At 36.7% G+C, this 17,211-nt stretch overlaps 4 protein-coding genes across 8 annotated transcripts in view; 2 read left to right on the top strand and 2 right to left on the bottom strand.

The window, feature by feature from the left end:
- The window catches only part of ncoa1 (nuclear receptor coactivator 1), a 69,700-nt gene extending 63,878 nt beyond the window's left edge, over window positions 1-5,822 (top strand). For all 3 annotated transcript variants that reach the window (XM_048207312.1, XM_048207314.1, XM_048207313.1), the window contains one exon: window positions 900-5,822. In XM_048207312.1, the coding sequence (XP_048063269.1) occupies window positions 900-1,067 (168 nt within the window). In that variant the 3' untranslated portion in view covers window positions 1,068-5,822. The remainder of the gene's footprint in view (window positions 1-899) is intronic.
- A 1,108-nt stretch (window positions 5,823-6,930) lies between these two features.
- ptrhd1 (peptidyl-tRNA hydrolase domain containing 1) lies at window positions 6,931-8,217 on the bottom strand. The gene is made up of 2 exons (XM_048207319.1): window positions 7,536-8,217; window positions 6,931-7,295 (listed from the first exon to the last, which is right to left on the bottom strand). Exons 1-2 carry the CDS (start codon window positions 7,743-7,745, stop codon window positions 7,125-7,127), a joined length of 381 nt encoding a protein of 126 aa, XP_048063276.1. The 5' UTR covers window positions 7,746-8,217; the 3' UTR covers window positions 6,931-7,124.
- A 138-nt stretch (window positions 8,218-8,355) lies between these two features.
- On the bottom strand, window positions 8,356-13,444 carry slc25a27 (solute carrier family 25 member 27). Of its 3 annotated transcripts, none has more exons than XM_048207316.1 (10): window positions 13,327-13,444; window positions 12,261-12,367; window positions 11,922-12,110; window positions 10,117-10,201; window positions 9,908-10,030; window positions 9,238-9,350; window positions 9,066-9,150; window positions 8,896-8,988; window positions 8,695-8,797; window positions 8,356-8,619 (listed from the first exon to the last, which is right to left on the bottom strand). In XM_048207316.1, exons 1-10 carry the CDS (start codon window positions 13,380-13,382, stop codon window positions 8,548-8,550), a joined length of 1,026 nt encoding a protein of 341 aa, XP_048063273.1. In that variant the 5' UTR covers window positions 13,383-13,444; the 3' UTR covers window positions 8,356-8,547. The 3 variants fall into 3 exon arrangements, with proteins under 3 accessions (XP_048063273.1, XP_048063275.1, XP_048063274.1); XM_048207318.1 differs by lacking the exon at window positions 13,327-13,444 and adding an exon at window positions 12,458-12,651; XM_048207317.1 differs by lacking the exon at window positions 13,327-13,444 and adding an exon at window positions 12,476-12,650.
- On the top strand, window positions 13,431-16,877 carry abracl (ABRA C-terminal like). Its single transcript, XM_048207320.1, has 3 exons — window positions 13,431-13,566; window positions 15,242-15,310; window positions 15,892-16,877. Exons 2-3 carry the CDS (start codon window positions 15,250-15,252, stop codon window positions 16,074-16,076), a joined length of 246 nt encoding a protein of 81 aa, XP_048063277.1. The 5' UTR covers window positions 13,431-13,566; window positions 15,242-15,249; the 3' UTR covers window positions 16,077-16,877.
- The last annotated feature ends 334 nt before the right edge of the window (window positions 16,878-17,211 follow it).

Consider the following 17,211-nt stretch of genomic DNA (forward strand, 5'->3'; position numbering starts at 1 on the left):
ACGATTTAACTACAGAAGAGTCAAGTTTTAAGTAGGAGAAATATCGAAACTCTTTGGTCATTTTTAAGCGAGATGCTAACGGTCTAATCAGATTCAATGAACTATGCTAAGCTATGCTAAAAGTGGTACCGCCAGAACCGGAGATCGGCTGAATGGATTCAAAAACGGTAAAACTCAACTGTTTAACTCTAGAGGAGTTGGAAAATGAGCCTATTTTCAAAAAAAGTGGAGTGTTCCTTTAAATGCCGCTCCATTTGAAAGCAGGTGATGGCGATTTAGCGGTAATCAGGGAACCGGCTTTACTGACGAAATGCGCGTGACAATCTCATGCGATATATCGTGCAGCCCTATATATTATTTATTGAGATGACTTAAAGGGATAATTTACTCACCCCTCATGTTTTTGTTCTTATTGAAGCTTGTAAGCTTCAGTCCCCATTCAGTGTAAATGCACGAAAAAGAGCACAATATTTGGCTTAACTACCCGACAAATGTTATTTTAGCATTATCGATATAGACCCTTTTAGTGCCGACATCACAGGGTTAGCTGGAGGCAAAAGAAAGGGAAAACTGGAGGCGGCTGATACAAACCAGCTAATTTGTCAGCTTAAAAAATCATCTTGTTGTGTTGTTGGGTGCCAGAATCGATGGAGTACAGGTTCCAATATGAAATTTTATCACATTTTGCCAGACAAAAAAAGAGAAACAATCATCAAAAATGCTTGCGTTTGCAGCGCACACTTTTGTCTTTTGTTAGTATGGATTATGGTTTGGTTATGTGTCTAAACATTTCCCACGCATGCCCACCTAATCAAATATTGGGAAATGCATCCTATTAATTTCTTTCTTTTAAAACAATCTTCTCAGTTCATACATCACAAGTCTTTCCTTTTTCTCAGGTACAGCAGGTTCAGGTGTTTGCTGATGTCCAGTGCACGGTAAACCTGGTGGGCAGCGACTCCTACCTTAACCAGTCGGGGCCCATCGGGACCCAGAAAGGCCCGAGCGGGACCCCCACAGCCCAGTCTCAGCAGAAGAGCCTCCTCCAGCAGCTCCTGACCGAGTGAGCCGCCCATTTACCATCTGCCAGAGGACTGACTGTCTCCACATGTAGAGATTTTTATTCTTCACCTTTGGTTTCTATACAGTATATCTGCAGGGTCGGTGTCTGGGGCCCAGGCTTGTGAGGTTTCATAGCCGTTCGACAAAGTGCTCATTCCTGGTCACCTTTTTAAACGCCTGTTTCCGAAAAGGAGAAAAGATCACGTTCCAGAATTTGCCAAGTCTTTAAAAAGGACCTGCTGCTTCTGCCGGCTACGCGTCCTTGTCAGTCAGGCCAACGTTGCAGTGCTTCTTGGAGAGCGGCGCAGCAGCTGAGCTCGGATCGGTCGGATTAGAAACTGGGGCAGGTTTTTGCCATGGTGTTGCTATGTTCATGGTATATCGCTCAGTTTCAGCTGGATCTGTGACTGATAGGCTCTCCTCAGCAGTGCCTGATGATGGGAGGAATTTCCCGCCTCTTTTTATTTGTTAGTCTGTTCTGTTTGTTGTTGTTTTTTTTTTTTTTTTTTTTTTTTGTTTCGTTTGTTTTTGTCTGTTGTCGTTTTCAGAACAAGCATCGCCAGGATGGGAGACTGCTCTGTAGCGCGTATCCGTCTGCCGCAGGCTTTCCTGGCATCACTGTTTTGAAACAGCAGACCGTTTTTTTTTAACAATGTCCTACACATTTCCCCCCTCAGCAGCTGTGAATACGAGCCACTTAGGGTCAACTCAGCCTATCAGTGTTGTTTGCGGCGATGTGTTGTGCAGGTTGGTATTGTTGCACAGCACGGACGGACAAAGTTGGGACAAGCTCACACTTTGTAATTTCCTTTAAAACGAAACATCAAATTTCAAGCAACTCTTGTTTTTTTTTCGAAAGCGTCAACATAACACCAGTTCTTTTTTTTTCTTTTTTTTTAATGGCTAAATCTGTAATGTCACTTTTTTGTTGTTTTAATGAGTAATCATCCAGAGGGGTCTCATGGCTCTCATATATCAAGGTGAGAGAGACTCGGATTTTTACGATTGATATTGGTTATCGAACACCCTGGTAAATGTTACAATTGCACACAGGTGCGAAAAATGTAGATTGTACATTGATTTTCATTATACAGTTGAGTGTTTCAAGGATGCTCTTGAAAACCACAGGTGCTCTCTCCCGTCTGGAGGAGCGAGGTGTTGTCTCGCGCAACGTCCGCACCGTCGGCTGCATTCTCCAGCTCTTTGACTGCTCATGAGACTACTGTTGCCCAGTCAGACACTGTTCATCAGCATTATCTTTTGTTCCTTTACCCACTAGTCACCCCCTCTCGTACAATCGTACAAATTTGATCGAAACGAAGCTAGTTACGTGAACGGAAAATCGAAAATGTAAATCAAATTGACATAAAGACTTGCCGTGGTCGAAATTGATGTCTCACCGTGTGAGCACAAAGTATTTCACAAATCGTGCAACGTAATCGGAGCACAACTCGAAATCGCGTTGCATGCGCGACCGTCTCCCCTTCTCACGTATTTTCATTCTCCTTTAACGGTGTTCTTTTGTTCGTGACTCACTTCGTGGAGTTTAAGTGCCGTGTCTTTGTGCGTGCGCTCTGTATACAAAGAATGGCTCTTTTCCTCCATTGCTACACCAGCTTCGATTGTCCTTACGGGAAAAAAAAAGTACAATTTCATAAAGCGGATCCTCATTCGTCTACAAAATTCAGCCGGCAGTATGTACTGTTGAGATCGAGCCACTTTTTGCTATAAATGTACATAGACATTACAAAAAGCAAGATGAATTGACAAATACATAACATTTTAAGTCTGACCGGAAAAAAAAAAAAAAAACACAGACGTCGTAATTATTAATTTCTGCCCTCCTTTTTGAGGAACAGGCATTCCTGTATAGATAAAATGGTTTTTATGCAGTGGATAAGATTCATTTAATGAACCCTACCTTTCATCATTACCGTGTTTATGCCAAATATACCAAACTAGCAAACAGCGCCTATTAATAATGTTTTTATTGTTTCGTTTTTTCGTTTATAACGGCTCTCACAGTCAGTACACAACATCAAGGTACAATAGAACTATTCAGAACCTGGATTATCAAAGTATTGTGTATATAACAGATAAATGTGAATATGTATCTGTTCAGAATCAACAAAATGTAGTGCTCCGAGTTTGTGGTAATAACTACTTGCTTCCATTTTGTTTGTTTTTTTTGTTTTTTTGAGATATGTATGGCTGTCTGAAAGCGTGTATGTGTGTGATTAATACTGTATATCTGGTGTTTAAAATGGAAAAACAGACAAATGTCCTGATTTAGATTTTCTTTCTTTTATTTTTTCTTCTTCTTCTTCTTCTTTTTTTTTTTTTCTTTTAAATACCTGCAACTTTTCCTGTGGGTGTTGAGATTGCTCTATATGTGAGAATGGTTTAGCGACTGCTGAATGTGACTTTGCTGAGGGAGAAGCAGCATGGACTGGCTTTTGTACGGGTTAATTTAAAAAAAAAAAAAAAGGCCATATTATTTAATTTCTCTGTTGTCAAAGTTTAAACAGCTCTGACAAAGTGGAACCTTGGTTTGAGAACAGCGCTGGCTCGCTGTAGTGGGGTTTGTCAACCGCCTGATGTAGTTTTGCCGTGTGTAAACGCTCTTAAGACAAGAACGGAATAATGACCAAAGCTTCAAGATACTAAAAGATTCATATCATATGCAAGGTTCATGCAATTGGACAAATGTAGCATTGAGTTTTTCCTGAATAGGCGTCCCATATCCCGTCATGTTTATAACACTACCATTTTGTTCCACACTTTTAATTTATTGTTTAGACATCACCTCCCCTAGCTGGTTTGATTATTTTCGAAGATGTTCGGTTGTGAATTATCTTCAGACATTCCCCCGTTGCTACTGATCTACCAAACATGCAAATGCCTCTTCGGGAGGAACTTTAGTCACAGTTTTCAGGAAGACAGATTTCTAACCGCCAGCTATGCACGTTTAGAGGTTAAATGAAAAGCATTTGGCTTTTGTTTTAAAACCGACACGACTCAAAACCGATTATTGCTTTGACTGCAGTATTCTAGCCATGCATGCTAACAAATAGCTCCTGTTTTTCCTCTATTTTGTTTTTTTAAACTCAAGGATATACATAATTTGTAGGTCGAAACAAGTGGTTTTGAGCTACTCGGGCTAAAAACGAGAAAACCGTACTGATGCAACTCTACTTAGATATTTGACTTTATTTAGCTGGATTCTTTATACCAAATTTGAGGTGCCTCTTGTACATATTTTCAGCATAGAGGACTGCTCCTCACCATTTGATGAACGTTTTCTTGTTTATGAGGATTTTCTTATACTGACCTTTGTAAGACTTTTGCTGTATTTTACATGAATTTTTTACTAAAAACCTAAATGTACCAGGAACTTGCAAGGAATACAATCTAGTTTTGCACTTTACATGAATTTCAAGGAAAGAGGCCATGTCAAAATCAGAATATATGTTCGCGAAAAAGAACGAATACCCCCTGAATGTACTTTCGCCAAGTGAAACGCCATTTCGCTTTCCACGGAAAATCAAAAAAAAAAAAAAAAAACGCTTCTCAGGTTCTTCAGGAAGAACTTGGCTTGTCAGGCCCTCATCATTGGATCTCTTAAACGAGCAGGGTAGCGGAGCCTTTGCTACATGGGTGTTGTTTCTGCTGCAGAACCGTAGATCTAACTATGCCTATCTTCTTCAGGTGCTCCACCTCCCCTTTGCCCCGTCCTTTTAGACCTCCTGGCTTTATCTTTTGAAGACATTCCTCATCTGACTCTGCTTTCTGTTCATCGCGGTCTGCGTCGTAGGCTTTGAGAGTCGTTTCAGGCCCCGCAGGCTCAGTGCCAAGTGCTAAAAACCATTTATGCAAACTCGTACAATCTGCATTTCCTCATATCATAGTAGTGAATCCTACGCATCGACCACCACACACTCTCCTCGTCATTCAGATGTCATCTCTACATGGTATCATCTACAGTAGCTACTGTTTACCTGAGATTTTTCACATATTGTAAGTGCTGCCTTATTAATATACAGATATATTAGTTGTATTGGTGAAGGGAAGTCGTGCTTGTAGCTCCACTGAAACGGCGCTCGTTCTTTCAAGGCGAGGTTCCACTTTTCACCTGTAAAATTAATATAAATAAACAAATATATATAGATATATACATTTTACTCATTTTGTCCAGTTTTGTATAATACTTGTGAACTTTTTTTTTTTTTTTTTTTTTCTTAAGAGGTATCATTGCAGCTGTGTGTGGGACATTATGAATGAAGATGTATCTGGGAGACTTCTGCATGTTTTGTCATGTTTTTATTTTGTTCGTTTTTTTGTTTTCTCTATATCCAGGTTTATCTGGAGAATCCTACCTTTCTTAGGACGTTGTAGACAATCAGTCACATGCTGGGTCCAGCACCTGTAGGATTGTCCTGCAGGCTGCAAAACTGTGTTTCGCATCTACTGAATCAGTCTTATTTTTCTTGTCCATTTCATGGAATTATGTGGCTGCTCAAACTGAGATTTGAAGTTTACACACATACATTTACACATACACACACACACACACGCATACACATACACTAAGACAAACAAGAAACGTTCACTCACACCTCGTGCATATGGCCCCTTTGTTGCTTTTCCAAGGTGAAGATGCATACCTTGAAGGAAATTATGCTTTTGACTAACAAATCTCTATAACATCCATGAATGTGAGAATGCAACACATTGCAATAAAGCACCATGTAAAAAAAGGACTGCCAGTGCCATCTTTATATCGAGGAATGGGAATCGTAAGGAATTTAAACTGTTTAAAATAATTTTCTTTTATGATTCTTTTGAATATGTGGCAGAAATATTTTGGAAATGCAATATATGAACAACCAGTCAGTACTTGGGTAAAGTTGGTTTTATATTCGCACATTCGGACTTCTGATAAATTCAGACTTTCCAATAAATGTGCAATAAATGTTTGCGAATTTTAAGCAGCGACATGATATTGACAACCAACGATTGTCAACTTACAACATTTTTCACAGTCGATCAAAATAGGCAAGTATTGTTTTAATGGCATATTTACTTCTGAATGTCCAATGTAGTGTGATTAACAAGGCTATTGAATACGAATGTGCGAATATAAAACCAACTTTACCCAAGTCAGTTAGGTTTCACTAGCCTTCAGAACAACACCACATTCACAATTCTTGGTTCAGTGAGTCGGACAATATTCAGAAATGTCAGATTAATTGTAAAACTGATTCATAAGTGTTTTATTCACTAAAATTAACCGATTCATAAGAGTCTTTTGTTTGACAATCGAGTTTCACTTGCCGCGCTGTAGGTATTTGATTCACTTAAAAAGAAGCGGCTCATAAGAGTAATTTGTTCGAGAATCGAGCTTCACTGGTCGCGAAATAACTTTGTGATTCATTAAAAAGAACCGACTCACAAGAGTCTTTCGCTCGAGAATCGAGCTTCACTTGTCGCTACGTAACTTTGTCAGTCACTAAAAAGAACCGACTCATAAGAATAATTTTTTTCGAGAATCGAGCTTCATTGGTCGTTACGTAACTTTGGGAGTCACTAAAAAGAACCGACTCATAAGAGTCTTTTCCTCTAGAATCGTGCTACACGTCCACACAACATATGGACCTTAACAAACCAGTGCAGAATTACTAGCCCATCTTCAGCACATACACAATAAGTCTTAATTTCAATGACTAATTTGTTAGAATTAAAAAAACTCTTCCAGTGGGTAAGAATCATCAGTACATTTTAAAAACATTTATGATTATTGTAGATTCCATCATAGATTAAATTGAATACATTTATTACCCAATATGTAGAATAAATACACTGTTTCCATTTCAGATATTAAACATTTTATATTTATCAATCACCATACTGGTACAATAGCATAACTAAGTAGCAATTTGCTACACAGATATATGGACGAAAGTCAAAGATGCGATGGTAAGGCTGTTCCAGCAGGTTCATTCTTAATGCCACATGCCATTCTGACCAGTCTTTGTGTTTATATTGTACAATACATGCATAATTCATTTGAAAAGTTTGAACTTTTTTAGAAAGGGCTGCACAGTCTCCTTAGGGTAGGGCTTCAAAGCCAAGCATGTGGGAATATTCTCTGGCTGCTCCATCCATAGTTTATGAGCTATGTCTTTTTCACGTAGAGTACTGGAAAGAGTGGAGAGAGAAGCCTCATCTGGTGCCTGTGGAGGGAAGAAAGAGAATATTTTCTTAGTTTATATATATATATATATATATATATATATATATATATATATATATATATATATATATTATATATATTAATTTTACACTATTTAATCTATTAATGTGTTAATGGCTTTAAAAGTATTCTTAACAATACTTAAAAATAAAACACTTCAATATATTGCTAGTAAAGGATCAGAAACACTTGGTGCATATGATGTAATTGCAGTACTAACCTGCAGTACCACTTTGTGCATGCTGTCCAGTTCTGCCAAATATTCCTGTGTATCAGGGTCACTGTAGTGTAAATGAATGGCTGCAGTGGCCGCGTGACATGCTTGCGTTATAACCGCTCCTAAAGGCCATGATAAAGTGTGTATCAGGTCTGATCGAACGATGACATACTGAACTAAACGCCTGGATGTGCCACTACTCGGCGTTGCCATTTTATTGCCAGAGCGGAAATGACACAGTCAGCGGGTTCTTGTTTATGTTCCGGGTTCATTTCCTTACCGGTAAAGTTATTGACTGGATGCCCTCTACTGGTTGTTTGAGAACTCTGAGCATTAATATTAAAATGCAGATATTAATAAAGATGTTTTTACCTTTACCGAACTAGGATTTCTGAAACATGCGTTCATGTTTAGTCTAATATGTATTGAATATGATAATGAATTGAAAACCTTTTGGTAGAAAGAAAAACATTCCTCTATGTGTCAATGTGTCCTCTATGTTTCAAAAATTAATTTTTTGTTGGTATAATCCTATGTAATAATCGTAAATAAACGTTAACTGGAATAAAATAACATATTATTTCACCTAGTTGCAAAGTTAAATGTATTAAAATAACCTATATACATAGGCTGTAGCTTATAGCAAACCCACTTAGGCTGGTTTAAACTGATCTTTTCTGCATGACTATGAAAGGTAATACACTGACAACAATTAACTAACATCTCTTTAGTAATGTGGATTAAAAATATTTTTAAAAAGAAGAGAAAAATTAACTGAAACAACTTTCTGTGTCAGGTCCAAATTTTTATAAAAAGGCTTGAATGATCGCAATGCCATTTTATTTTCTCCAAAATATACAGTGATCAAACAACTTTGCTGAGTCTTCTTCCTCAAATTTGTGTCCTGCATTGTGTACCTGAATACAGCTGAATTCAGAACTAATAATAGAGGACTGGAATGTCCAACTTTAAGGGGGTAAAGTAAAATATACTCTCTGTCCACCTCTTAAAATCATTAAAACGAGCTAATGCCCATTGCTCGTCTCATTTGCTCAAATGTAAGCCAGAAAGTCAAAGACCAGGGAGCCTGAGAACAAAGATAGAGTTAGAATAGCAACAAAAGAGAACGAAACCTTAACAAACATATTTGAAATCATAGTACCATTCTAAACCAAGTTGGTAGAAATCCTTTATAGAGGGAAAAAAATCCTTCTCTTCTCACCGACTGAACAAGACAGTCAGTAGAAGACTTGTAGAGAAGACCCCTGCAAACAGAACGATACAAATCTGTTGTTATAAAAACAAAGCTAAATAATGTCCTTAATTAACTACTATTCAGCTTTGATTAATAAACAAAACTAACCGTCCATTTGAATCCCGTGGCTGGTTCATTACTCTAGTTTTCACAACATCAGCTGGTGTTCCCATAATAGCTGCAACCAATCCTGAGCAAATGCTATACAAATGTTTTGGGAAAAACTGTTGAACATGAAGTTATTATATGTCAACATTAGTAGAATAACAGAATTTCACCTTGCCAATCCATGACAAATGCTGTTGTCCGGTATGGATGTGTTTCTTAGTAGAAAATGCTTTACTGTATCATATGTCATGAGATCTAAACGTGAAATGAAAAATATTTGATGTATATAGCACAAAAGTATAGCTGTCAACAATAGATTTCTAGAAGTCTTGACTACTGTACCTCCTAAATTGACTAGGGCAGCTCTCTGAACGTTGGGAACCCATCCTGCCCAAAGGCCTCGTATTCCTCCCTCTGCTATGATCTTTGTAAAAGCATGGTAAACTCCATGTACTCTGTCAGTTTAAAAAAATAACAACATACATTTAGAATGATTACACTCATAAAATAAAGGTTCCAAAAGGGTGTTTTCACAGCAGTGCCATAGAAAAACCAAGTCTTTTTCCACTATAAAGGACCTTTTGTGCAATGGAAAGTTTCTATGGATATTAAAGGTTCTTCATAGAACCATCAATGCTAATAATGAACCTTTATTTTTAAGTGTAGCAATTCAGACAGTGTTTAAAATGATAGTTCACCCAAAAAAATGAAAATTCTGTCATTATTTACTCACCCTCAAGTTGTTCCAAACCTGTATGAATTTCTTGAAGAATATGGGTAACCAAACAGTTGATGGACCACATTGACTTCCATAGTATGGAAAAAAATTACTATGGAAGTCAATGGGGTCAATCAACTGTTTGGCAGACATTCTTCAAAATATCTTCTTTTGTGTTCAGCAGAAAAAAGAAATTCGTACAGATTTGGAACAACTTGAGGGTGAGTAAATAATGACAGAATTTTCATTTTTGGGTGAACTATCCCTTTAACAAGAATTACGGCTGTGCCTCACCTTGGTGGTTTCCCTTCTAGTCGGCGCCTGCCCTCCATTTGCATTTGAACTTTCACTAGATCTGTTGGACTAGCGATGAACTGGCCCAAGGCACCTGAAATCATACTGCCGATCACTGCTTTCCTATGGACATCACAGGACACATGCTGATCCCATCTATTTAGACTTTATCACTGTCCTGATTCAAATTTCACAGATGTTTCCCTCACCAAACTGGAAAAATGCCATCTTCAGATCTTCCCAAGACTGATTCCCTGAGCTGTTCATAGGCCAACATCCTGCCGCCGGAATACACTAAAGATGAAGAATTTCAACGTTCAGAAGTGGATTCAAATACATGCACTTATTTTGCCAGACAAGTTCATTGGGATTTTATTCAGTGCATGCATATAATTTAGTAGTCTGTTAAAGGGTTAGTTCACCCAAAAATGAAATTCTGTTTTTAATTACTCACCCTCATGTCGTTCCACACCCGTAAGACCTTCGTTCAACTTCAGAACACAAATTAAGATATTTTTGATGAAATCCGAAAGGGATATGATTTAGCAATATAATCACCCCTTTCAAGGTCCAGAAAGGTACTAAACAGTTGACATGACTGCAGTGGTTCAAACTTAAGTTTATGAAGCGACGAGAATACTTTTTGTGCGCAAAAACAAAACAAAAATAACGACTTTATTCAACAATCTCTTCTCTTCCCTGTCATTATCCTTACATAGGTGACACAGTAAGCACAGTGAAGGCTTCTATGTTTACGTCCGAATGCCGGCTCAGTATTGGCCAAAGCTGATCACGTGAGCAGCACGACACATGACGCAGGAGCCGGCTAATAATGAGTCTGTGTTCTGACGGAAGCGCTGGACGTAAACAACGTACGAGAATGACACAGAAGAGAAGATATTGTTGAATAAAGTCATTATTTTTGTTTTGTTTTCTCATTGCTTCATAAAATTAAGGCTGAACTGTAGTTACGTCGACTGTTTTAACGATGTCTTCAGTACCTTTCTGGACCTTAAAAGTATTATATTGCTGTCTATGGAGGAGTCATATTCCTCTCAGATTTCATCAAAAATATCTTAATTTGTGTTCCAAAAATGAACAAAGGTCTTACAGGTGTGGAACGACATGAGGGTGAGTAATTACAGAATTTTCATTTTTGGGTGAACCAACCCTTTAATAAAGTTCAAAATCAAAATAAGTTTCTTATTTTTATGGAATATTGCAGTATTTATTATAAATGATTTATCCTAATACATCTTTTTTTTATTTTTTTATTAACTCATGTGCACTCATAATGTTTCATCAAAATAACTTCCCCTCCCTCTTGCAGTAACATCTCTTCTCTTCTCTGATGATGTGTTTACTGGCAGAACAACCTGTCACTCACATGACATCACAGCAATAGCAAGACACAATGATCCAGTCAATTCCCAATGGACAAAATCAAGTCCCGCTCTACATTTTTCTTGTTTGAGAAGTTGTTTCACTCAGATATAAGCAATGTTGAGTGTAATGAATTACTAAGTAATCTAATTATTGTAATTTAATTAGTTTACTTTTCACTTGAAAAAGTAAAGTAATGGATTACTTTTAATTTTACTGTAATTTAATTAGTTACTTCTTATGTAATTGCATTAAATTGACTATACAACAATTCTATATATAACAATAGTGGATTTAACATCAAAATTTAATGTTAAAATGTATCTTTTTAATGTAATCTTCTCCGTTTACACACTTCGGTCAGTTCAAGAAAATTGTATGCAATTGTTTATTTGAAAGAATTAAAAGTGCAGTTTTGTCTCTATTCTTGTATTGTTCAACTGGTCGAGGTTGATATGGGATTTATAAAGTAATAAGTAATCCAATTATTTTTAGAGATAGTAATTGAATTACACTGTTGAAGATAATAGCTAGTAACTTTTTTTAGAGTAACTTACCCAACACTGGATATAAGTCACAATAGAGAAGACAAGATTACAACTTCTGTTTCATGCTGACTTTAAAATTTTACCTATATGTCTGTAGATAGCTGGTGTGACCCCTTGCCACAATTTCAAGGGCCCCTCTTCTCGCACTATACCCATAGCTGTGCTCAGCATGCCCCTGTATTTTGGAGGCTGTACACTTCCACCATGCTGTCGGGAACCACCTTCACCCTGTATCTGAAGCCTGGTTTTGGTAAGGTCCAGAGGGAATGTGACTAAAATTCAAATTGTATAAAAATCGCAGAGAAATGCACTCAAATTAATTATTTAAATGCATTAGTTAGCCTAGATATTAAATAATATAAACATAACATATACTTAAAGTACATGTATTATTTTAAAAACTAGAAAGCATGTGTATCTACCTAATTCTGCAACAGTTGCTGCACATGCTGACAGAGTGAACTTTGATACTCGGGGCCACCGCGAATTTTCTTGTACAGGATGCATTGCAGGTGTCCTCCGAGTCCCACTGAAAAAAAAAAAAAAAAATTAAAGTAATTCTACATCAATTTTTTCAAAAGAACCACAAGCCTGGAGTGCATACGCTTAAAATGTTTACATTGTTCAAGACTACGACCTTTAATAAGAGGCGTTTTTTTTGACCAAGCCGGCCCGGTTGGTCGGTGTAGTTCACGACCCTTTTACGTAATACGTTATAAACTACAAAAGAAGCGTCGTGCACCTAAAACCACATTTCCCAAATCAAAGGGGCGTCGACAAACAGACGTAAGACCATGCGTAAGACAAGCTCCTAGCGTAAGCCCGCCCGTGATTTTCGTACGCATGCGCTTTTCGGCGGCATGAATATTAATATTTAAATACTATTAGAGAAAACATTTGCTATCTATCTATCTATCTATCTATCTATCTATCTATCTATCTATCTATCTATCTATCTATCTATCTATCTATCTATCTATCTATCTATCTATCTATCTATCTATCTATCTATCTGTTTGTCTGTCTGTCTGTCTATCTAATTTTTCTATATATTTTAATATATTAAAGTTGAATTGTCGAATACATAAAAATAATTAAGCTCTTCGTCTTCAAAACATCCCTGTAACAGCAGTAGCATCGATAAATTGCTTTTTACTGCCATCTGGTGTCTTGTAAATTAAATGTCATACAAAGTTCAAAAATGTATGGCTGGACAAACATTTTCATTGAAATGTCTATTAAATTAAAATAAATAAACTGGAGAGTATTTCTCGTATTTGTATTAATCTAAAATATCTATAATAATAATAATTTCTTCATTTAATAAAATTTGCATCTAGTTGCAAATTGTTTTATATAGTTGCATAAACAAAGAATTAAATTATTAGAATTACAGATGTCAATTAAAGCAGCCGTTTAATCTATGATGTGTAGACTACTTTTAATGTCGATATATTTTACATAAGCAAGTAGCATCAAAATCCTCACGTGCAGAAACTCTTAAAAATGGTACAGCTTGTTGAGGTTTGGTATCCAAGCGACATACAAATTGTGTTCTGCCATTCCAAATGTATCCAAAATTCACTGCAGGTTAACAAATGACTGTAACTAGGTTAATCTAAAGAGGGCTGTTTGATGTGACGTCACACACAAAGCCATCTATGGTTGTGCTTCTCATTTCAATCAGCCTATAGTCTACAGAGCGGCGGCAACAAAACCACCACAGAGGTAAGTAGGCTGAACATATAACTACTTTGAAATGTTTTATGGTGTACATTAATAATTTAAACGAATACGTTTAGAATACAAGTTATGGATTAATAACCCAGAATCTATATGCAAACCTCTTTAATGCGGTGTGAGTGCCTTTTACGCACACAAAAAGTGTTTGTTTGTTTATTTACGTGTATTTCAGGGAATTAAATCTGTGTGATGGTCGAATTCAAATTCTGTGTCATTCACAAAATGCTTCAATCCAATTGTTCACACATTTTTCACTTTCCGTGTTAAGATTCTCACTTCCGCATTGCCTGATCAAATGATAGGCTAATCCTCGTGCTCAGCAGTGAAAGCCGTCCAGCCGTTGATTAATTATGCTTCATTATGTTTAACCCGCGGTATGGTATTAATCATACAGGCTACACTTATTTTTCTTAATCAAAATTCAAGGTGACTAGTAATTATAGTCTTTATATTCTGCATCTGCAATAAGCCGGTAGGGTGCGGCGTTGCAGTTCTCAACTCGTCCAGAGAGGGCGCTAAATAAATAGTGAATAGAACATGTCTAAATCAGTTTAAGATTTTTATCCAGCAGGTTTGTTGTTATCAGGACGCAATAAATAACTTTTATATATTATACCAGACTCTAAGATAGGCTACAGGAATCTCATTATAAAGTCTTTCAATGACTTAATACCAATTTATGAGTAATCAGAGGTGTAAAGAGTACCTGAAATCCATACTTGAGTAAAAGTACTGATACCTTACATCGAAAATGACTCCACTACAAGTTACAAGTAACCAATTCCAATACGACTTGAGAAAAAGTCTTAAAGTATCTGATTTTAACAGTACTTAAGTATTTTACTCATGCTGAATGTAGGCTCATAGACGCACTAGTCCTGAGAGACATGCCAGTGAAAATAAGAAACAATTGATTTGTAAGATGAGAAATCAAGTTTATTTTCTAAAATCAAAATAAAACTGAACACCTCAATATTGCAATAAATCAAGGTCGACACAGCAGCCTCTTAAACGTCTACAAACTCTCAAGTCTCAGTTGAGCTCAAGTGAACAGAAAGGCCATAAGTAAACCAATATCCTTCAAAACGGTCTTGTCAATATAGATAAATATAAATAAAACAATGTTAAGTAAAATGAAATAGTCAAAGTCTACTGTATGTGCTGGTTTGAGCCTCATCACCAGCTGCAGTCATTTCCTCATCTAATAAATCAAACATCTGCGGTCAGAAACTACCTGCTAATGCACTCGCATTCACGTAAAGTGCCCTTGTTGACAAGTTTTGGGTGAGTAAAGGCAAAATGCACAAGATATAGTACCTTCAATGCACTTAGATGGTGATATCGCTTCTTTATATCAGAAACAAACTGCGGCAGAAAAGGTTAGCCGCCATGAAAAATGTAATTTGTAATTGCATTACTCATCACAAATGTAGTGGAGTAAAAAGTACATTTAGTTGCTCAAAAATGTAGTCACTAGAGAGTAAAAGTTGCCAATATCGTTGATACTCAGTACAACTACAAAGTAGCCAAAAAAAAAAATACTTAAGTACAGTAACTAATTAAATTTACTCAAGTACTTTACACCTCTGTGAGTAATACAGTATAGATTGAGTAGCAAAAGTAAGGCCTTCACAATATTAACATGTACGTATAATTTCAGTGACAAAAATGAATGTGGAACATGAAGTTACGCTGCTCGTTGATGAGATTCGTCGATTGGGCAGTAAAAGTAAGTCTTGTACTATTTTTGAGAAACACAATTGGTGGGGTTAAAATCTGAGAACGCTAGTGAAAATGCACCTTTTTGCCTTTTTTCCATTACAAATTATATTATTAACAAATTGTGTGAAACGTTGAATCAAAAATTTACATTAATTTTAAAATGTCTTAGCATTTGGTGTCTCCTTTTTGCATTAATGTCAGCAGCATGATCATCTGACCCACTGTACAAGTGTTTACGTGATCAATGTCACAAATTTGCTTATTGGTTTGGTGGCCTAGATATAATGCTTAAACTAAAACATTGAAATAGGAGCTGTCCTTGTATGATCAGAAATTTTTGTTCAATGGTGATTTTAGGTGCACATTTAGTTTCTGGTAGTCAGCATACAAATGCAGGTGTCATTGTGGTATCTGGCTTTCCTATTAACTCAAACCATTCCTCATGCTGCTCGCTGTTATTTTGAGATTTGCTAACACTGATTCTGTATGTCTCAGTGCTTTAACAAGTACATAAATGTTAATGGGAGACTTACATGGTTGTTAATGAATAATTTAGAGCAAACCCTGACCACTCTTACTGTCTCACAGACGCAGATGGAAAGACCACTGTCAAATTTGGAGTCTTGTTTAATGATGACCAGTGTGCCAACCTCTTTGAAGCTCTGGTCGGAACGCTGAAAGCGGCCAAGCGAAAGAAGATCATCACGTTCGAAGGGGAGCTACTACTGCAAGGAGTGCACGACAACGTTGATGTTATATTACTGCAGGACTGAATTTCAGTCTTTTCTAAACTTGAGTGAAAAAGTACAAAAATTTTTGACATGTCATTGCTACATTTTGATATGGAAATATACTTGAGAATGTGACATTTTTGTATACTGCATTGGAATATTTTTATACAGCCATTTTTTTCTCTCAGAGGAGTGATTTGCACACAAAGTTTTTTTGAAAAGTAGCAATCGTCCCTGTTCAGACAGCTCAAAACACAGCCATACCATTAAAATATATCAGAACAGTTATAGTGTGCATGATCATGTTTCTGGGACTTTGAATGAATTCATCAAACATTGTTTTCAACTTAATAGAAATGAATATTCACACTAGATAATATCATTTTTATAGATCATCCAGTTCTGCCTACACTCTTAAAAATAAAGGTTTCAAAAGGGGGTTTTTGCAGCGATGCAAAACCATTTTTGGTTCCCCAAAGAACCTTTCCATAAACAGTACTTTAAATGAAGCATTTTAACCTTTTGTGGAATAGAAAGTTTCCGTGGATGTCAAAGGTTTTCCATGGAACCATCAAAACCAATAAAAAAACTTTATTTTTAAGACTGCCCTTTCAACAGTAATCATGAGATTGTTAGTTTTGCTGTACCATTACTGTGAAATTATTGATTTCATGCATATTCATTCAAGTTATTTGTGCCAAAACATGTCCAAGGCTGATAAATGAATTATCTGCTGTATGATTTTCTGGAATTAAATGTTATAAAAATGAACCAAGTTTGACAAATCATCTGAACTGTTGTTCAGGGTGATATTCTGTTTTATAAAGCTCTTGTGAAAACATCCCCACATTGTACTTGTGCTATTCTTGTTCTATGTCTGTACAAATGTCACATAGGACTCCTAATGGTGCAGTTTGTGCCATTTTAAGCTCAGGAAGTCCTTAACATGAGCAGCAATAGGAAATGGAGGCTGTGTCCAAAAATCGCATACTCAGCTACTTATTTAGAATAATGAATTACTTCACAAAAATGTATGTTCTATATAGCATGAATGTGTGTAGTATGAATGTAATCTGGACGTACTACATTGGCCATGTCACATGGCCTATCAGCGACAGTTGTGTCGCTGCATTGCCATTCACAAATCCTCTCCCATGGCCTTATGGGATATTAAAGT

Source organism: Megalobrama amblycephala, linkage group LG11, assembly GCF_018812025.1.
Source record: "Megalobrama amblycephala isolate DHTTF-2021 linkage group LG11, ASM1881202v1, whole genome shotgun sequence".
NCBI lineage: Eukaryota > Metazoa > Chordata > Actinopteri > Cypriniformes > Xenocyprididae > Megalobrama > Megalobrama amblycephala.